Source organism: Stomoxys calcitrans, chromosome 4 (assembly GCF_963082655.1).
Source record: "Stomoxys calcitrans chromosome 4, idStoCalc2.1, whole genome shotgun sequence".
Taxonomy (NCBI): Eukaryota; Metazoa; Arthropoda; class Insecta; order Diptera; family Muscidae; genus Stomoxys; species Stomoxys calcitrans.
In genome coordinates this window covers 24,653,556-24,676,436 of record NC_081555.1, presented here as the reverse complement: position 1 = coordinate 24,676,436, position 22,881 = coordinate 24,653,556, and the positions used below count along the sequence as shown (strand labels likewise).

The window sequence follows — 22,881 nt, the reverse complement described above, 5'->3', positions numbered from 1 at the left end:
ATAACTTGCATGTTTGATGTGTACACAGAAAATAATTTATATAATTTTTTTTTAAATAACAAACGATCTAAACACTTTTCTTCCCTTTTGAATTCTCTTGAATGGATGAATTGGAAGATGGAGTTGTAATATGATTCGCTTCTCTTAAACTATTACAGTTTGTAATGAATAAGGCTGCTTACCTTCTTGACCAGTTGTTGAGTTATTATTAGCAATAGTTGGCGAACTTGTTGTTTCAGCTTTCAAGGATGGTAGATTAGCTGGTGGTCGCCGAGCGGACGGCACTTTGCCCAAACTTTGCATTCCATGTTTACGTGGCACTTGGTTTTTTTGTGCTGAAGGTTCTGTCGTTTCACCCTATAAAAGCCCAATTCAATATCCATGACATATACACAAAAATAAAACAACAATTATTAAAATTAATAAACAATTAAAATCATACACTAATTGCATAATTAATTGATGTTTGAAAAATTGACAAAGTTTATTTAATGGCGACAACACACTTTCGGAATTTAAAATGCTCATTGATCATAAAACCCTAAAAATTATTCGGTTGCCCAAAAAGTAGTTGCGGATTTTTCATATAGTCCGCGTTGACAAATTTTTTCACAGCTTGTGACTCTCTAATTGCATTCTTTCTTCTGTCAGTTATCAGCTGCTACTTTTAGCTTGCTTTAGAAAAAGTGTAAAAAAAGTATATTTGATTAAAGTTTATTCTAAGTTTTATTAAAAATGCATTTACTTTCTTTTAAAAAATCCGCAATTACTTTTTGGTCAACCCAATAAATACCTTCTTTTATTATGTTTTTTATTGGGACTAAGTTGGATTAGGTTATAGTGGTAGTGTAAATCAGACCAATTGAACACTGATTTTGGTAATAAAATTCAATGATTTGCAAGCGTTGCTCGTTAGTAAGTCTATTCATGATGAAATGTCAAAGCATACTGAGCATCTTTCTCTTTGACACCATGTCTGAAATCCCACGTGATCTGTCAAATACTAATGCATGAAAATCCTAACCTCAAAAAAATCACCCTTTACCACGGGAAGGAAGAGTGCCTTCTTGTCGCCAATGTTTAAACAAACAACAGGCTCAAAAATATAATAACTTGAAATGTTCAAATTTGTGAACATTTGTCTTCGATCGCTTTTTGGTAGTACTCTCAGCCTGCAGTTTAATAGATGCATGACCCCAGAATCCTATTTCTATTAAATGTGTAAAGTCTTTTCCTTTGTATCTATTTAGCGCGACAAACAGAATAGACTAGTTTTGACCAATTTCATTGAGATACCAGGCATCTCACTTTCAACTCTATGACGATAGGGCGAAAAAAATTTATATATAGGCAGAACATACGGAGATTATATTCATATTACAATTTCCAAACTCTCTAGATTTTCTCAAGCTCCTCTCGCAATTATCATCACAATTAGTTAAAAACTAAAATATAAGTCACCTGGGTAAAAGGATATTACACAACTTCGACGAGTCCACTATTTAAACAGTTCGGAAACCGAATAGGTCGCTATCAAACGATCGAGATCTGAAGACATCGAGCTCATAAGGCAATATTGGCAAATGAAGGTACCCTGATAACTAAACACAAAAAATTACAAGAAAAAAAAACCTTTACATATTCCGCTAGAATTGAAAACGACTTCCACTAAGGAAAAGAAGCTTTTTAAGTTCAACTGGAGGTCTATCTTACGACATGAAACCATCTCTCTGGACGTAGAAAATTCAAGCCTACAAAGCTCACACCATCTCTGAAAGCAACCTGGGTTTCCAAACTTTCACTAATAGTGAAGACAAAGAAGGCAGGCAAGAACGCATCAACTCCATTATCATAGGTGGGAAAGAAGAATGTGGAACCTGATGCCTAGTGTAAACATATGCCTACTAAGAGAAGCCTGGTGAAGAACTAGACCAGCAAGCATTATGCAACTCATATGTGCCATTGCAATTGTTCGGTTAGTCATTATATGATAAGGAGGACCCATAACGATTGTTAAGTATATTGATCGGCTTAGATCTCTTTTTGATTCGTTGCAGTCTATATATTCCTGCAATTAAGGTACAGGTGGTATTTTTTTGTCCGCCACAAATTTTTCACATTCAACGTTTTACCCCCAACCAGACTGTTTAAGCGACTTATTATTAAAAACAGCAGCTTTCGCCACACTGAACACTGCTGTTAACCATTGTGAATGAATTACAACAACTGTAAGAGAAGGCGATAATATTCATGTTGTTATTAACCCTCCCGGCACGGGATAGCTGTGTGAGCCACACAAGCTGTAACTTTGAGGTCCGATCTGTGTGGTGTGCTTTGCTGTCACGAGTAGCTTAGCTGTGAGCTACCGGGCGCGTCCACAGGTTGCGGAAAGTGGAATGCTGCATATGGAGTAGCTGCAACGGCAGTCGCGAACAATCAGAGGTATCGAGCGGAGTCTCAGTGAAAGGTCGGGTAGCACCGGCTCTTGCACAAATACTACATATATTAAGTGCCTATGATGCTTGATGAAAAGGCGAGTTATTGGCTCCTCTGCTCCAGCGGCGATCGATCCATTGGACCGGAACGAGCTTGCTCACCTACAGGGTACATAAAAATGTGGTTACAACTACAACAAAAACCTTATTAACCCTGAAAAGTCATTCATCGTAGTCGTTTTGATGAAGGATGACTGTGCACAAAATCACATAAAGTAATTATTATTAAAGATTAGTGGTTTTTTTATTGAGATTGTCACTATTTAGGTTCGATATAGGTTGAATATAGCTACCATATTTGCCTTCCATTTAATAAGATCTTGCATTTGCTCAATAATAGTATATTAAATCGCTAGGGTATAATATAGCTGGCTCCACACGAATTTTGCTTTTTCTTACTTGTTTTGTCCTAATATGTTTTCTGGGCCCTAGCTCTTTCAAACCCAAGATTTGTTGACCATTATTTGATTTTGAAGTACCTAAAATCAAATACCCCAGACATCTTCGACCTCTTCTGATCTGTTCTTCTTGCAGTCTTCATATTGGCCCATAAACTTAGGTTAGCTTTAAAAGAGAGTGCGGATATCAATCCGGGTTTTGTTGTTGTTGTAGCAGTTTGTTGTGTTCTCTTTCGTCTGCTTGATTCTGTTGAGTGTCTAGATTCAGGAACTCTGCGACTAAAATGGCTGGTCTGGCTAGGCAGTTTCGATCACTCTACATGTTCCTGCCTTATGACTTGCCAGTTTTCATTTAACATTGGTATTTCATTATGTTTGTCAAAATTGCCAATTTACTCACGATTTCTCATTTTTGCTATCACTAGTATGTTATTTTTGCATGAGAAGAGAGCACCGCTCCAATCTAAAAAGTAACAGTGCTGTTTTAAATAGTGAATTCATCCGGTAGCTATTTACCGCATCTGCTACCGTGTCTGCATGAATGTTGTCTAGACCCGTTTGATCCAGAGGTTCTTTCTCTTCACCTCACGTTCTAGATCACGTAGATCTACCTTAAGCCTTCTGGGCTGTGGATACTTATTCACAAGATGATGGTTTGGATGGTATCTGTGATAACAGCACCAAACTGAGGAGACAGCCCTTATCAGTTCGAAGGGTGGCATTCTGACAGATCTGAATATTATTCCACTGCGTGTCACAGAGCTTACGAGACCACACTGGCGCTGCATAACTTACCACAGACCGAACAATTGTTTTGTACTGGGTCACTCATCAAGGTTTCTTTTTCAGCACCCCAAGTGCCGCTGGCATGTGACTTAAGGACCTTGTTTCTACTTTTGACATTATCGCAAATTGCTGTGGCATGTGAGAAGAATGTGTAAGAGAATGAGGTAGACGTTCAACCTATCGCAGATGTCATCAATGACTGGAGATATCACCCCGCCTTGGGGAACACCTTGTTTCACTCTACGGTGCTTCAACTTCTTATCCCTAAAATCCACAAATGTCTGGCGACCACACTGATAATTCGCGACCCAGCGTTTCAGGCCTGGCTGGAGGAACGTGTTGGCGATGCCAAATAATTTGGCATGGCTGACCAATGTCGAATGCTTTCGATAGGCCCAGTGCCAGGAGGACCGTCCTATCACATGGCCTGTGCTGATTGAAGCCATGGTAAATGTGTGCGGTGATGTCACGCAAAGCAGTTGTTGTGCTATGGAGTCTTCGAAATACATGATGATGCTCCGCCTGCAGGATCGTGTTTATGTAGCCACATTTGAATTTGGAAGTGACGATCCTAGTAAAACTCTAATAGATGAGCAAGCTCCTTTCAGTTCACAAGATAGAAGCGGGAATGTGATAGCTATGGCTATTTAAAGGCGCCAATAACTCGCCTTGTCATATCGAATATCATAGGCACTCAGTATTTAAGCAAGAGCGGGTGCCACCCATCTTCTCACTAAGACTCTCCACTCGATACCGTTGATTGTCGCGACAGTATTTACTGTCACTCCGTATGAAGTATTCCAATATCCGCAACCTGTGGACGCGCCCGCTAGCTCCCAGCTAGGCTTTTCGTGATGACGATGAACACCACACAGATCGGAGTTTTAAGGGCCAGCCCGTGTGGTGCTTATAGTTATTCTGTGACGGGCCGTATTATGGTCAGTCCCTGGGTTCTCCATGTAGACCCACCGGCCCACTCTGTCCTCTTATTTTGATCCATCTGCCCTTAAACTTTATTAAAAATCAAAAGGTTTGTTTTTATTGGTAATTCTTTTTAGGCTTCTCGAGATGACGATGAACACCACACAGATCGGAGTTTTAAGGCCCAGCCCGTGTGGTGCTTAGGGTTATCCCGTGACGGGCCGTATTATGGTCAGGCAGTCGAAAACAGATATCAGTCCCTAGGTTCTCTATGTAGACCCACAGGCCCACTCTGTCCTCTAACTTTGATCTATCTGCCCATATACTTTATTGTAAACCAAAACATTTGTTTTTTTGTAATTTTTTTTTTTAGGTTTTCATTACACATTAGGTTTTCTTAGTATTTTTATGATCAAGTAGCATTTTTGAATATCGTAAAATACCTGTTTAAAATTAAGCATGGCAATGGTTTAGTATAATAGGACTTAACAACTTACACGACTATTTTTGTACATTCGATTTATATCGAGTGCTGAGAACTTGGGCTTGGCATTTCGCTCTCCCCTACTTCCCCCCAGTGTACTCATGCTGCCAATAGATCCTCATTAGCGTTAGCTTGCCCCTCGTGCACCAAGCACCTCACTCTTCCTCTGATGGATGTTTTGGGGGCTGATGCTCTATTTATGGCTTTTGGTGTTTTCGAGTAACAAAACTCGTCTTTCTTTGTTGCGATTTGTTTTGCCTGTCTCTCTCTCTCTCTGGGCAGAGTTTAGGAGTTTTTTTCGTTTTGTTTTTCAACACTTTATAATATGCAAGCAGCAGCAGCTGTAGGGGGCTGGATGCTTTCTTCTTTGTAAAATGACAAGACTTACTACAATTGCTCCTCTTCCTACTCGCCCTCTCTTTCTCTGTGTCTCTTAAATACTTTGCTGGTCTCTATTATCTAACAACCAACAATTATGAAAATCCACAATCGTTTTATGTAGAATTTAAATTCAAAGCGCTAGCCTGCGCTGTTTACAATGTGGCGAATTTATGAATTGTTTATCGAAAAAAACAAAACTATAGGATTTTCTTTGTGTTGTTGAATTCCTATGTTTTGATGAGGGGGGAAAACAAAAAAGCTTTGCGTATCGTATTGTTTTTCCAAATGAATAAAATGTTTGGCAGGTTGTTGTTTTGTTGCAGTTTTGGTTTTCTTTTCGTAAATACTTTTTGAGAAGAGTTTCGAGTGTGTTCCGTTCCTTTTTTCTATTTATTCTTTTATTGTTCTCTTTAGTCTGTTGAACGACAATGTTGTGTGTGTGTGTGTGGGTTGTACTCCTTTTTTGTAATTGCGGTTTTGAGATAATTAAATGTAAATAATAGTTTGATTTTTTTTCTTAGGATTTTTTTGTTGTAGTTATTCCGTTAATGTAAGTTTATTAACTAAACCTCAGTCTTCTGTTTATCCTGCATTAAGTAGAAAAAGAGAGAAGAAGAAATAAATTAATCATATAATATATGTAAATTAAATTTAATGTACCATTCTATTAGACAAATGAACATTTTCATATTTTCTAATGTCTGGCAATGGAAACAAAAACTTAAATTAAAAAATAATCAAATGTGGGGTGAATTGGCTTACACACAATAAATGAGCACAACGCTATTTGCATAATCTCGTAATTGCAAAACGAACATATATTTCTTATTTTAAGTCTACTATGCATCGTCCCAACCAATTTTGCAAAAAAATTTTAAACAATTTTTGCACGCTACATCATAGGTTGGGTGATATAACTTCCAACAACCTTGCCAAGTATGGGCAAAATCGGTCTATAACCTGACGTAAATGCTATATAAACCCATCTCCAGATTTGCAAAATGCTAATTTGCCCAGAGGCATACTTCTCACATAACAATGAGTGTTGTCCGATTCAAATTAAGTTTAATGAAAAGTGTCCTCTTTTTCTTAGCCGATTCCGAATGGCTTGCCCCAGAGCGACAACTCTTAAGGGAGAAGTTTTTACACGGCAAAGTGCCTTAGAAATTTCGCCAGCATCATAATCTGCCGATTTGACGTCTTCAAATACTTAATTTCAGCAAATCGTATACAAATTTGGGCTTCTATGGTCTCTTCTATGGTCTCGAGGTTAGCATGTCCGCCCATGACGCTAAAGGCCAGGGTTCGAATCCTGGCGAGACCATCATAAAAAAATTTTCAGCGTTGGTTATCCCCTCCCCAAAGAGGTCTAACACTGCGGCACGACGTTCGGACTATAAAAAGGTTGAGTTTAAAACTTGAATCGGACAGCACTCATTGATATGTGAGAAGTTTGCCCCTGTTCCTTAATGGAATGTTCATGGGCAAAATTTGCATTTGCATGGTCTCAAAACATTAAATCGCATAAACGACTTTTTTGGGGACCACAAGCGGCCAAGATAATCATTTAAATCTTGGCCGCTTGTGGTTGAGGTGTTAGACCCAGAGCAATCTGCTTATAGGGGCGAAGGATTCGAAAGATTTTATAGTAAAAATGATACCGTGTTTGCGACAGACGGACAGAAAGACTGACAGATTGAATGGACACCGTGTTCCTGCGGCGATCGGTCCTTTGAACCGAAATCAGCTTGTTCACCTACAGGAGCTTGCCGAGGATCGCCACCTCCTCATGAATATGTGGCTTTAACAACAAAATCTGAGGTACATGGTTGTTGTTGTAACCACATTTTCGTATGGAGGTGGCGATCCTCGTCAAGTTCCTGTAGGTGAGCAAGCTCCTTCCGGTCAAAAGGACCGATCGCCGCGGGAACAGAGTGGCCATTGCTTATATAAAGGCGTCAATAACTCGCCCTGTCATATCGAGCATCATAAGCACTCAGTATTTGTGCAAGAGCCGGTGCCACCCGACCTCTCACTAAGACTCTCCGCTGGATACCGCTGACTGCAGTTACAGCTACTCCGGATGGAGCATTCCACTATCCGCAACCTGTGGACGCGCCCGGTAACTCGCAGCTAAGATTATCGTGACAGCAATGAACACCACACAGATCGGACCTCAATGTTCCAGCTTGTGTGGTGCTCACAGACGCATTGATAAGTGTACCGATCGATTCAGAATCATTTTCTGATTCGATCGTCTTCAATGTTGGACCAAGCATTTTCTTTGGCTTAGAGACGAAGCCTATTGAAATTGCGAAAAATCGGTACAGATTTGGATATAGCTCCATATATCCAAATATAATATACAGATTTGGATTAGGACTAAAATTGCAATTATATCGTCATTTGAAAACCGATTCTCAATTTTGCACAAGGGATTCTCTTATGTCTTGACATTAGTGGTGAATTTTATACAAATCGGTTCAGATTTAGATGGATATAGCTCCCATATATATGCTCGTCCGATTTGGTAGTATTGCAATAATTTGGTATTTTGTTAACCGATTCACACGAAAATTGGCACAAAGAATTCATTTATGATTCTTGGTATTGCTATTCATTTTTATAGAACTCGGTCCAGAATTTAACGGGTAGCGGTCAAGTCTGCAACTGCAGAGATTGAGCTATACAAAGTGCATATAAAATGATACATATTTTTGTCCCAGATTATAAGCCTGACATTATACACTCCTTACTAGTGACAAGGCATATCACGAATTATATCATCCATTGTTTGCCATATAGTGCAAATCACGATTTATCGGCAGTTTTATCTCTTAATGCATGATATCCATAGTATCCAGTACTGCGTTGTACTGATACTCAGTCCTGAACAACTTACTTGCGCTGGATGAGATTAAAATAAAGTACGGCAATCGAACTCCCGGTGAGGTAGAATTTAGTTATACCGGGAGTTTCGTACCTGACGATCAAGGTCCTCAACGTATCTCTGCATACTCTTATAATTCCCGAAAATCGTACAAACTGATTTCTCTTCTCTCCACAGTAGCTAAGAGCCGTGTGATACTACTATACTACTTCCTAGTAGTGCTTCACGCGTGCTCCAAGTGCTGAATACCAGCATTGATTTCGTCAAATGCATTGCACTAGGACCGTTTTGCACGCAAGTTGGCAGTCGGTGTACGTACCGGACTAACCACTACAAGTCTTGCGCTCATGCTTCTGCAATTTGTAACAAGTCGGTAGTAGACACATCCCTTGCCGGCAGCAATGGCGGTGCTATTGACTACATATAAGACAACAAGCCGGCCGGACATTCAATGGTATAGTTTACCATCGCATCGCCAACTGACCGACACACGTAAGAAAAGATGCAAGCCTACCAAGATGCTCGAGAAAATGCGACAATCTGTGGTCCACAGTTTGTATGTGCACCACTTGCCTTGCGATGCGATTATATATTTCTTAAACAGCATATACTGACCACGAAGATTTGAAGACTAAAACAATGAACAGCTACCGAGTTAATGCGGTTCTTGGAGACACATAGTACCTGAAAAAGCTAACCTCCCCTGACAAAACAGAGACGTTGTGGCAGATACATCTGCCTCAATCACTATACCTCTAAGATTCTAGATATTTAGGGACTCAAGCAGATTACTCGTTCAGAATGATTTGCCATCGGATAAGGCGCATATTAGCCGCGATCTCAATACCCTTACCCTTGTAGATATGTTATTTAATATAACAATGCAGTTTAAAGCGATATTACAACAACCCAATAAAATGACAAACTACGATCTGTCTCTCATTGAATTTCATGTTTCAACGAATTGAAATTATGGGAATATTTGCTCTATTACAAATTTACCAGGTCTTACAACGAACCGATAATGGCTTCGGTAGCTGAGTTGGTAGCGAGCTAGGATTACCATTGCGGGGTAAAATCCATGGCAGCAGGTTGTAGGTACCGGATTGACCCGATGGAGTCCTTATTCGGCAAGGGCTGCCGCCTCAGTGAACAACTCACTGCTGCCACAACAACAACAACCAGCGCTGGGTAGTTTGTTTGATTCCTAAGAGAGGTTTTGGTATCAAAATGCACAGAACTGTCTTAGTCTGATTTCAAAGCGACACGTTAACCAAAGCCAAACCGATATAGACTTTAGATTTTTATTCCTTTACTTTAATAGCCCGATATCCCTTTACTAATCGAATACCCCCTTACTTAATCCAAAACGCTTTGATATAAAAAATGTTACCCTGCCATTCCTCAATGGGAAATCTATAGACAAATTTTCAAAGAGGCCGATGCGTATTTTTCTATTGAACTATTGACAGTTATTATTGGCTATTATTGATGTTTATGATTAAATTTAATATATTCCATTCTAATTAGAGGTGTTGTTGCTATCGCCTTTACAAACAAAGATTTAGAATTCTATTTTATTGTTCTAGTGTTGTTGGCGGCTCATTTCCATACTACTATCCTTATTTGAAAGTTAATTCAAGCAATAAAGAGCGCATTGGCAGCTCTGGCCATTCGTTGCTTCATATGTTTTGCACACAGCAGATAACAGTACACAATGAGTTCTAAATACATGAGAAAAAAAGAGACAACTACTATTGAAACATGTATACAAACTGCAAACTAATGAATGAAAACAAAAACTAAAACAAAAGACTTAAAGGAAGAAGAAGCAAAGAACACGAAATAAAGTGGGGAATGATGAATGAAATTCGAAATGAAATTTGAAAAAAATGTTGGGAAGACGGTGGCGTCTTTCAATCTAAGTGATATGATACAAGTCTGGAATTCAAAATGAGTCAAATTGTTTTCAACATTTACCCCTTTGTAAGGGCTAGCCCCTTTTAGTCGTCAGCAGTTGAAGAAAAGGGCGAGTTTTTCCTTTTCCCCCCGCTTAATGTTAAGTAAGCCTTTTTGATGTGGGGATCTAGTAATATAGTTCAGGGTGTTGCAGGGATGCTGCTGGCTGGTGTTGCTGCTATATCGGTATATCTTTGGTATCTTTTTTATTTATTTGTTAGGGGTTTCCTCCTGGTTCATTCTACTCGTTGAAAAGATGAACGAACAAAATTTTGTGGAACAAAAAAAAGAATGTCGAACTTTGTTTTTCCACTTAGAAGTTTTTGCAGAAAAATAATTGTTATTTTTATTCAATAGTTAATTTTTATTGAACTTGTAGTTTATATTTAATGATGGCTTTTCTTACTTTCCCCACAGTAAAAACCCGGATTGTGAATGCCTTGAAGCAACGATTTAACTTTTTTATTCTTGCGCAAAAATTTCTTCTTTGCAACACACAAATTCTCCTGTGTCAACTTTTTTCAAACAATTTTCTCGTTGAAATTACTGATTTTACACACGCACACGTTATGACCAACTATATAAACAGGTTTCTTTCAAAGGATTATGATAATATTTAATTAATATTATTTATTTTCAGCTTTACTTTATTTCTATAATAATTTAACCAACACGACTTTTTGCTGCACACTCGCCTTTTTCGGGTTTGTTAACACACGCACACATACGAAAATAAAAGACTCATTCGTTGTTTGTCGGTAAAATTCGTTCGGATATTCGTTCTCCAATGTGGGCATACAAGGTGCGTGTGTATGTTATTACTCGTCAGTTTGAGACTGGCAGCTACTATATCTCTTTCTCTTTCACTCTTACATGGCGTCCCATAATAACAAAGCGAATTACAATATGAGTGGGAGTAATAAGACTATACAGGTCCATCGAATTGTCAATTGTATACGTGATGATGGATGATGGGGAAACTTAACAAGAAAATGAAAAACAATGGGGGAAACTAGAGAAATGAAAATCATCGATATTGTATAAAACAAACAATTAATAATACATAAGTCACTAAGGAATTTAAGCGCCTTAAGAGTTAACGATAACCTGCGGCTATACAATAGACAAAATGTGATTAACACCTATAACTTATCATCCCCCCTTATTGATATGGCAACCCTGAGAGTAACTCATTGCAGTGCATAAAACAAATGCAAAAAACACCGGCGGCGCGTTGCAATGAATGGAGTTTTATCACATAATGTCCAACTGCCTTTTGGCAAAGTTATAAAGGTGGACCGTTTATGCTGTTTTACATAATGATTTCAAGTTTCAACAAACGAATGTGCATCTCCCCACATGTCTTTCTTACTTACCTTCTCACATACAATCCTTTCGATTCCTCTTTAAACTTCTTTAGGTTCGTTGCTCTTATAATGGATTAACTTGGCCAGTCGTCGTAATCCAAGATTTCAAATCTTTAACCACACACTACACTATGTAAGTTGTGTTGATTTCTTAAACTACTTCACTTTGCAATTTTCTGATGCTGGAAATTATATTAATTTACCAGAAAATTATCAGATTTATTTTTCTTTTTTCGCAATTCAACTTTGTTCTCTACCACACAATGTTCACTCTCGTCGCTCTCTCCCACCATCCAAAAGTCTCTAGTTATCTTTTTCTCTCACACCACAAACCCTAACCCCCTAACACATTCGTTTTTTCTCTTTTTCTTCAGGTGAATGTGTGCGTTCTTAACAATCCAATTTGCTTTTTTTTTGCTGATTCTTCTTCTTCTGCTTGGCTTGGAATTGGAATGCAATTTATTTTTTATTTAATTTGTTTGCCCGATTAGCTCGATTTATTTCTTGATTATTTTGTAGACACGTTATATATTGATTCGATTTTTATTCATTAAACGTAAAAACGAAACGATTTGTAAAACTAAATTATTTTTATTATTATTTTAATATTTTCACCGTCACGAACAGGACAGAAAACACTTTTTACTTTAAATCAGAGCAATTGCATTAAGTGTTACCAGTATTGGGAATTTCTCCCAAAACTGGGATTTACGATTTTTTTTGGGGTGATTAGATTTCTGCCGCGTGCCTTGATAGTCATTCGAAATGAAAGTTTGAGATTTAATGAGCAGTGTAACCGTAGCGCAGCGGTTATCGCGTCGCTGAACTCCTGGGTTCAAATCCTGGCGTGAACATTAGAAAACGTTTTCAGCGGTGTTTCTAATGTTGGCGACATTAGTGAGGAACTATGCCATTTGAGAAAATGGTATGGCAGCCATGTAAAAACTTCCCTCAAAAAGATGTCGCACTGCGTCGCGCCGTTCGGACTCGGCTGTTAAAAGGAGGTACTTATGATTGAGCTTAAACTTGAATCGGACAGCACTCATTGCAATGTGAGAAGTTTGCCTCTGTACCTTAATGGAATGTTATGGGCAAATTTACAATAGAAAAACAATTTCAACAAAATTTTCTATATAAAAATATTTGGTTGCCCAAAAAGTAATTGCGGATTTTTCATATAGTCGGCGTTGACAAATTTTTTCACAGCCTGTGACTCTGTAATTGCATTCTTTCTTCTGTCAGTTATCAGCTGTTACTTTTAGCTTGCTTTAGAAAAAAGTGTAAAAAATGTATATTTGATTAAAGTTCATTCTAAGCTTTATTAAAAAAGCATTTACTTTCTTTTAAAAAATCCGCAATTACTTTTTGGGCAACCCAATATATTACTTATATCTAAATCTGTTTTTTTTTTTTGAAAATTGTAAATATTTGTCAATTATTACAATATTTTTATGTTTTATAAGTTTTTTATTTTTATTTTGTGTTTTCTTAAGTAATTTTAGGAAAAATAAAATAATTTTGACCTTTTTTCCAATAAAATCTCCTTTTTAATATTCAACATATGATGTATATATTTGGCAATGGCAACTAGCACAAGAAACTCAAAAAATTACCAAGAAATTTAAAACAATATTAATTTATTTGTAAAAATCTATATCATAGTATACTAAGAATATTTGTACAAAATCTGCAAATGAAAAATTATAAAAGAAAAGTTTCATATTTTAAACCGGTTTGCTTGTGGATACTATTCTAATTTGGTTAGCATTCACAGGGATTTGATATCACATCATGATGCACTATATGGTGCAGGTAATCCCTGTGAATGCATTGGAGTTAATAAATAAAACAAAATATTAATTTTGGTCTCGTAAAAAAACAAATTAAACAATGATTGAATGTTGGTTTGTTGAGTAGAGAATCTTATTGAATATCTGCGACGACAGTCCAAAGCCAATAACCTAGTATACCTATTGCAGGGTGACACATATCATGTTTTATTTTAGTTCTATACAGTACAATACAGATGTACTGAATAAAATTCCAGTGCAAAGTACTGAATAGTTATCGATAACAAACCACTAATCGTGTTTAGCGGAGGCCATCGTAGAGCAGAAGAAGATCAGAACATTTTTTTCATCTGTGGTTTTCTCATCCGCTACTATTGCTGGCGGCATTTGTGAGATACTATGTCAAGCATTGAAGTCATGTAAAAACTTCTCCCTAAAAAAAGGGGAAAGCCGAGAGTAAAGCTTCTACTCCAATGCCCCCACCAAATATGAACTCATACAGAGGGTCCCGGGAAGGGCGAAGATACCTTTTCGGGAAAATGACGTCCACCGCCAACAAGCATGAAATCCACTTGTACATAATCAGTCGTGTCGCATATAGCATGTCGTCAAGTTGCATCTCCAAGTCCCAGCAGAACAGAAAAAGCGCTATGTACCTTACTCCCTCGGTCTTATGGAGATCTTTGTTGCCAGAAACCTAACATACATACTAATCAAGATTAGTAATCAGCGCCTCTCTTAGGCACATCTTCCTTATATATCAGTACTGCCGCGATACCTTATACCTTCTCGATCATTTTGCGGAAGGCGAAGTTATGCGGAGTCTTAATCCATACCAGATATCCATAGATGAGAATTTGACGAATATCGGCAGTAAATATTCTGTGCACCTTCCTCAGCCTATCAAGTTGGGACATGTGAAGAGCTCATTCAGCCCCCTTCTAATTCTTTTTGTAGACATTTTTTGTCCAGGTAAGTTCAAGGTCGAAAATAACTCCCAAGTACCTGAGGAGCGGCAGCTCCACCCCATCCATCCATTTTTTGAAAAAATTTTTTGATTTGAAACCAAATGATTATTTTATTAACAAATAAACAACTTATAAATAAGTTGGACAACTATTGGTTTGGTAGTTATCCCTGTGGTAAATGCCTGCCAAAAATACAAAAGAACTTTGAGAAAAAACATATCAACAAAATGCAGCTGTTCGCATGACCATATCTTTAAGTTCTTGCACTATGACAGCTTGGCTTGTTTGTGCTCAGGCAGAAATATTACATGGCGAAACAATTAAAGGTGGTCTCATTTGTACAACTACCACAAATCATATGGCGCAATCCGCCATCTGGTCATCAAGCTGATTGAGGTTTTGCTAACACACACAAAGAAATTCGAATAATCGGATATGAACATTCGCAAGTTGCTGTGCATTTTGAACCGATCTAAATGGTTCAAGGAAAGAAGGTATTTTCTTTCTCTTGTTCCTGTGGTATCCCAATGGACGTAAATGTCTGAGTCTTATTGCAGACCACCATATACATAAACCTTATCTGGATATATTTTTGCATGAATAAAAAATAGCCTCTAGAAATGGAATGTCGAATATAATATAAATGTTTACCTTTATTTGTTGAAATATATAAAATTAAATTGGCTGATTGGAGGGGTACTATTGTGTAAACAAGCTCCAAATGTGTATTGATCTCATATTGGTCACACAAGAGACTTGGGATCCCCCTACTGATAAGTTGAAGAAAAAAAAAACAATACAATTGCACAACCAACAACAGTCTCGTTGATTCTTATTAACACAGATGTTGAATGGGATATGTCTATGAATGTTCATTCATTTGTTCAATCATCATCATCATGAGTCAAAGTAGAGTTCTATCATGCGGACGTTTGTTATTGCTGGGTCTTCTTATTACGCATTTGATTAATAATGCCCATCCAACGAACGAGGCGAAGAATTCTGAAAGTGTTGCCTATGCCTACACAATATGGATTGGCTCCAATGTAACCGAAGAGTTAACGATTCTCTTGAATTCGCCGGTTAATACAAATTTTTACGACGCAATGATCCAGGCAGCTGAGCTGGATTCCAGGTAAGCATGTTTTGCATTTGCATGTGATTCCTTCTTTACGTTCAAATAAACTTTCTTGCTTTGTGGAAAAGGTTTGCATTTGAAGCTAAGGACACTCCGCTTGGACATTATATAACAAGCATTTCCGGCATAAAAGAAGACGTTAAGAAGTAAGTGGCTCAATTTTTAAAACAAAACTTGAATACAACAAAATAAGTAATAATAAGCATAAGTATAAAAAAACTTTAGAGATAATTAATTATTGCAAGCAACTGATTAAGTAAAATCTGGTACTGAATTCGCTTTCCTCCATATTTTTCGGCGATTGCTTCTTATAGATAATAGATTTTGAAACAAAACAACTTGTGATTTGATTCGGTTGAACATTCCCTCATTACTTGTGGTAATGGTAATGTGGTTTTCCACGGTGAAAACGAACATAGTAACAGCTATAATTTGAAAATGCAAAAAATAGTTTATATTGGCATCTGTAGCAGAGTTTTATCGAGCCTGTTTCCATTTTCTATTCCTTGAGATAAACATGAGAAAGGTAAGGTTAGGTTAGGTTAGACTCACTCAGACGTTTTCGTTCATTGTGATACCACAGGAACAGAAGAAGGCAGATGACTGAGACGTCTCTTCTAGCCAATGACACCAAAGCGGTAGACCACTTCAAGTCTAGTTTAGGCCAAATAATTTTGGAATGCTCACACGCCCCTCTTTATGGCCATATATCATTCTTTGTCCTTCGGACCTGGTCCTGAAATCTAAGCGTATATGTCGCTAGAGGCATACCCACAGATTCCAGTATCCCTGGAATGTATAGGGTAGTTTCTAGTCTCGCAAACTCGTCCACTTTATAACTCCCTGGGATATCTCTATGGCCCGGCACCCAGAACAGGTGCATTTTGAACTGTTAAGCCATCTCGTTGAGAGATCTGCGACAGTCGAGGGCGGTTTTTGTGTTCAGAAATACGTTCTCCAGGGATTTAATGGCTTTCTGAGAAGATATTTATTTTAGCCATTCCACTACTTCCCTAATTGCAAGGATCTCTGCTTGATACAAACTGCAGTGGTCGAGTAAACTTTTCGATATGACCAGTTCTAGATCTTTAGAGTACATCCGATAGCCCAACTGGTCGTTTAGTTTGGAACCATTCGTATAGAAGTCTATGTAACTTCTGTTACCAGGGATATCGTAGTTCCAATCGGTTCTATCTAGGTAGGGTGTAATCCACACTGCCTGGAACATCGCATATTGTATCAAGCATAACACAGTGTCCGTAGCAGCCACATGGCCAATGAGAAATCTCCCTTAACCTAACGGCAGTGATCGCTGCAATTTGGGTAGCCACAATGTCCAGAGGCATAAGATGTAGCATTAAATTCAGTGCATCAGATGGTGTCGTCCTCAGTGCGGCTGTGATGCACAAACAAACCATCCTTTGGGCCGGTTAAGTATTGAGCAGTAGGTGGATTTTTGAAGCGCCGTCCACCAAAACACAACACCATATAGCGTTATAGGTCTGACAACTGCAGTATATACCCAATGCATGACACGCAGTCTAAATACCCAACTTTTGCCAATGGTTCTCTTGCAGGTGTACAGGGCAAGAGTAGCCTTCTTACCCTTTCCAAAATGTTGGATTTGAAGTTCAATTTTCCGTCCAGCAAAACACCCAGGTATTTTGCGCTTTCTGTAAATGGAACATTCTTATAATTTGTAAATCAGCCCACTAACATTCTATTATCCTCTTTTCATACCGATCTTACAGACCATCATTTAGGAGTATTTTTTTATTTTATTTTGTAACTTCTAGCATTTAGCAAAGTTATAGGCATTCAGCACCTTCATCTCGTAAAGTAATTTCCCAATTATTTTCAGGAATGTGTACTGGCTGATATACTGCTTGCCAGACCATCCGGATCCAAACCAAAAACCTGGAGAAGAACTGATGTCCCCAGTGGGTAAGTTATGAAAATGAAAGTGATTTTTTACTAAAAACACACATACACATATATAAAAGCCTATAACAAATGGAAAAGACCTGCTTCAAAATAATTTTTAAAATATCAGTTTTTTCTGCTTTCTTTTAAAGAATTATTGTTCAAACCGATATAGTATAAATTTAGATTTACATACAAACGTTCCAATTGTTATATATCATAATATATGAAAATTCTACCACTTGCCTTTAATTCATATTTAGGTGTTGACTTTTTGATTGTTAAAAACGGCGCCCACTACCTGTTTTGGTATAGGGACGTTGATTTATCCAAAGGAGCTCATTAAGGAAGCTATTGATGACAAAAAGTCTACCATTTTGCCAATTGTTCCAAATAGTATTTCTATATGATATTCTCTTATATAAATTTGCAAAATATTTGGTAATAAATTGTATTGAGAACAGAGCAATATGCGTTTTTTATTTATTTAAGACAAAGCGATGGCGATGTTTGTAAACTATTCAGCCATGTAAAATTTGCCTACAAAAAGGCGTCGCTTAAGGTGTTATTAGACTATATATATATATAAGTCATGGTACCCCAAGATATATTCATTTACAGGTAGTGCCAGTTGCCCAACAACAAAATATTAAGTGCACTATCTGTCATAACCAGCGATGAGTGTAACTCTTATTTTGTGTATGTAACTAGTTCGCGCCATTTTTCGATGTTTGTGTGTGTTATAGTCTAACTATAATACACACAACCTAAACACGTTGACAGATAGTGCACATCGCGAGAATTATGGTAATTATGTCATGGGTACAATCACTATCTGTCAACTGTGTGTGTGTATTATAGTCAAGAACCACAACACACACAAACAACGCTAAATAGTTACATACACAAAATCAAAGTTACACTAATCATTGATTTTGACAGATAGTGCACTCAATATTTTGTTGTTGGGCAACTGCCACTACAAGTAAATGTCCAGCCTTTCACATTTAGATTTACTGCAAAATCAAAACAAAAATAAAACCAATAAGGAAAGGCAATAGTCGGAATGTGCCGACTTTACAATACCATACACCTACCCTATAAACACAAAAGGGGGGCTACATCTTATTCTGAAATAATATCGAGAGTCATAAGAGGATTTTCTTTTTCCTGCCAAATTTCGAGAAAATCGGTTACAAATGACCATTTTATTGCTGTATTACTGCAAATCGGACGAAAATATATATATGGGAGGTATATCCAGATCAGAACCGATTTCTATGATATTCACCATTAATATCGAGAGACATAAAAAATACTTCCTGTCAAATTGCGAGAGAATCGGTTTACAAATGACCATTTTATTGCTGTATTACTGCAAATCGGACGAACATATATATGGGAGCTCCACATCTAAACCGACTTCCATGAAATTCACCAGTAACATCGAGAATCATAAGAAAATCCTTCCTGCCAAATTTCGAAAGAATCGGTTAATAAATGACAATTTTATTGCACTATTACTGCAAATCGGACGAACATATATATGGAGGCTATATCCAAATCTGAACCTATTTTTCCCAATTTCAAAAGGCTTCGTCTCTAGGCCGAAAAACATGTCCATACTACATTTGAAGACGATCGGATGAAAATTGCGACCTATAGTTTGTACACAAATTTGCATGGACAGACAGACAGACGTACCTAGCAAAATCGAAACAGAAAGTGATTCTGAGTCGATCGGTATACTTATCGATTGGTCAACAAACAAATGCAGTAAGTTATAATACCCTGTACCACAGTAGTGGTGTAGGGTATAAAAATTGTACTCAGCTGTTTGCATGACCTCACCTTATTAGTATATCCTAGGACTTTCATATACTCCAAAAGCCTGGCAGGAGGCAAGGGTGGTGTTTATACCTAAGCCCGGCTAGGCAAGTTATGCGTCACCAAAGGCCTACAGACCCATAAGCCTTTCTACTCAAAACCATGGAAAGTATTGTGGACACCATGATAAAGAGTATGATTTTATCGCCACTCCTACGGGTGACCACCATAAATGACCCAGAGGTCTCAAATGTTCACGTGGAAGTCGAAGGTGGGCGAATTTAACGCACCACGTTTCGTCAACAATACGATTTCGATATCTGATAAGGTCAAATACTTAGGAGTGATCTTGGACAGGAAACTGAATTGGAAGTGTCACATTCAGGAGCGTACTGAGAAGGCTCACAGATGTGGGGCACTATGTAGACGGGGCCTGAATCCTACCCACTACGGCCATGAGACTTAAGGCGATGGGAGAATGGATTGAGGATGGGAGCAGCTCATACCATCGCGGTATAATCGAGGCGACGATAGGAAACCTGGAAGGTAGGGAAGAGGTTTCCGATCGGATACCAGAGATGAACCTTGAAGTAGAGCGCGAGGCACCACTGCCATCGGCACCTAATATTGCCATCTGGAAGATCATGTTACACGGATGGATCAAAGCTAGAGGACACAGTGTAAAAGTAAAATTGCCATAAGGGCAATAACAACCAGGACAGTAAGGTCACGAACAGTCTTGCCGTGTAAGAAGGAGATTAACGCCTTCTCTGAGGATGGGAAAATCAGCATCGTTTGGTTGCCGGGCCATAATGGAGTAAGGGGAAATGAAAGGACAGATGATTTGGTGGTGAAGGCCAGAGGAATGCCGTCAATAAACTTTGTTAACCCGAAGCCTTTCGGGTCGACGCAGTCCAAGTTAAGGGAGTGGGCGACGAATGCACATGCAGCATTGTGGAACAGCGAAACGGTCGGTAGGACGTCGAAAATCCTATGGGGGGATCCAGATCGTGAGAAGACGAGGCTGTTACTGAAAGGAAGCAAGAAGGAGGTCAGTATAGCTATTGGTATCATAACGGGACACATAGGACCACGAGCTCACTTATGTAAAATCGGTGCGGCAAGTGAAAGCATGTGTAGGGCATGCGGGGAAGATGATGAGACGTTGGAGCATTTCCTTTGTCATTGCGTCCAACAGATACCGGTACTTAGGTGGAGACACAATATCAGACATAAATCAACTTAGGGGAGTGGCATTGAAAGCAATTAAGAATTTTATAAGTAGAGGGTGATTTTTTTGAGGTTAGGATTTTCATGCATTAGTATTTGACAGATCACGTGGGATTTCAGACATGGTGTCAAAGAGAAAGATGCTCAGTATACTTTGACATTTCATCATGAATAGACTTACTAACGAGCAACGCTTGCAAATCATTGAATTTTATTACCAAAATCAGTGTTCGGTTCGAAATGTGTTCATTCACCGTAACGTTGCGTCCAACAGCATCTTTGAAAAAATACGGTCCAATGATTCCACCAGCGTACAAACCACACCAAACAGTGCATTTTTCGGGATGCATGGGCAGTTCTTGAACGGCTTCTGGTTGCTCTTCACTCCAAATGCGGCAATTTTGCTTATTTACGTAGCCATTCAACCAGAAATGAGCCTCATCGCTGAACAAAATTTGTCAAAATTTCGAACCGAACACTGATTTTGGTAATAAAATTCAATGATTTGCAAGCGTTGCTCGTTAGTAAGTCTTTCTCTTTGACACCATGTCTGAAATCCCACGTGATCTGTCAAATACTAATGCATGAAAATCCTAACCTCAAAAAAATCACCCTTTAGAACTGAATTCCTAACTTAAATTTTTTTTAGAGGTTACTTTATTGTTTTTAGAGCGCACAACAAGCCGATTACTGGCTTAGGTGTATGTCCATAGTGGCATGGGCAGATTAATATCTGCACCCTAACCTAAACTATCCCTCCACCAAAACACCCCTAAAGAGGACGAATTTTCCGACCATAGCAATACGGGGCTTAAATGAAAGGTCTTTGGGAGTAGAGCACCAATCTGATATCCACATTCGGTGTATTTCCATAGTAGCATGGCGCAGATTAATATAGGCACCCCTTTTTTCAACCTAACCTGATACGTTTTCAGGGCTATGAGCTTAAATAAAAGGTAGCACGAAATTGATACCAATTATCTGGGGCTCTACCCCTTCCCCAAAACACAATTATTTACTGACCATCGCAATATGGTGCTCAAAAACAGGTTTTTGGGAGTGGAATACGAATCGTGGAACCATGTATTTGGGACACCTCCCTTTCCCCACAAAGAGTAAAAATTAGCCGACCATGACAATAAATTCGCCTTTTATGGGCCCAAGACTCTAAAACGAGGGATCGGTCTATATGGCAGCTATATCCAAATCTGGACCGATCTGGACCAAATTGAAGGAGAATGTGGACTGGCCCAACACAACTCACTGTCCCAAATTTCAGTAAAATCGGATAATAAATGTGGCTTTTATAGGCCTAAAACCCTAATTTGGCGAAACAGTCTATACGGGGGCTGTATGAAGATATAGTTCGATATAGCCCATCTTCGAACTTAACCTGCTTATGGACAAAAAAGAATTTGTGCAAAGTTTCAGCTCAATATCTCTATTTTAAAAGACTGTAGCGTGATTTCAATAGACAGACGGACATACGGATCTTTACGCTGATCAAGAATAAATATATACTTTATAGGGTCGGAAATGGATATTCCGATGTGTTGCAAACGAAATGATAAAATGAATTTACCCCCATCCTTCGGTGATGGGTATAAAAATTGCATATTTTATTAAAAAAAAATTAATGCAACTTTCAATTAATTTTTTAATTGGATCAATTAAAAATATGATTGAAACTTTCAATTAATTTTTTATAGATCCAATCAAAAAATAATTAAAATTTTTGAAAATTTCAATATATTTTTATATTTGGTACACGGATGTTTACCTCCTGGAACATGAACTTGAAGTGCGTTGTTTGGGCAAAGGTCCGACATCCGAAATTTAAAAGTGCCCGATATATTTGTTGTTGCTGTCGTAACAGTGTATTGTGCACTGAAGCGGCAGCCCTTGTCCAATGAAGGACTACATTGGGTTAATCCTTCACGTAAAGCCGATTGCCATGGTATTGCTTTAAATTTGTCGAAATAAGGGATGTATGGTTCTTTGAAACCTCCTTCTCGTTATATTATAGGGCATTTTGCCTTTAATAAACTTTACTTAAGCACCATATTTGAACATTTTTTTTAAGATTCTACCAAGAAAATGATTGAATTAATTAATTTTTAATAGAAAATTTCCACCACCACTGTAATTAAAAAAAAAACATATTCAATTAAAAAATTATTGAATCAATTAATTTTTTAATTGAACGATTTTATTTTCAACAAAATTTGTAATTGAAAAATTTTTTGGAGATTTTTTTTTCAGTATAGCAATAACCCATATGTAAACAAATTACTTCTTAATAATATGTTGCAAATATAGTACAC

General features: G+C 38.0%; 2 protein-coding genes across 5 annotated transcripts in view; one reads left to right on the top strand and one right to left on the bottom strand.

Annotated features, from left to right (window-relative positions):
- LOC106086545 (filaggrin) overlaps positions 1-12,321 on the bottom strand; it is a 36,523-nt gene extending 24,202 nt beyond the window's left edge. For 2 of the 4 annotated variants that reach the window (XM_059368320.1, XM_013251271.2), the window contains exons 1-3: positions 11,691-12,321; positions 5,098-6,052; positions 183-357 (exon numbers count right to left, since the gene is read on the bottom strand). In XM_059368320.1, the coding sequence (XP_059224303.1) occupies positions 183-357; positions 5,098-5,187 (265 nt within the window). In that variant the 5' untranslated portion in view covers positions 5,188-6,052; positions 11,691-12,321. Of the gene's footprint in view, positions 1-182; positions 358-5,097; positions 6,053-10,335; positions 11,034-11,690 lie in introns of those variants that run through there. The other 2 variants (XM_059368318.1, XM_059368319.1) reach the window with 2 other exon arrangements.
- Positions 12,322-15,296: 2,975 nt separating this feature from the next.
- On the top strand, positions 15,297-17,965 carry LOC106086544 (uncharacterized protein CG3556-like). Its single transcript, XM_013251270.2, has 4 exons — positions 15,297-15,574; positions 15,646-15,723; positions 17,439-17,521; positions 17,764-17,965. The coding sequence occupies exons 1-4, from the start codon at positions 15,339-15,341 to the stop codon at positions 17,844-17,846; spliced, it is 480 nt and encodes a 159-aa protein (XP_013106724.2). The 5' UTR covers positions 15,297-15,338; the 3' UTR covers positions 17,847-17,965.
- Positions 17,966-22,881: the final 4,916 nt, after the last annotated feature.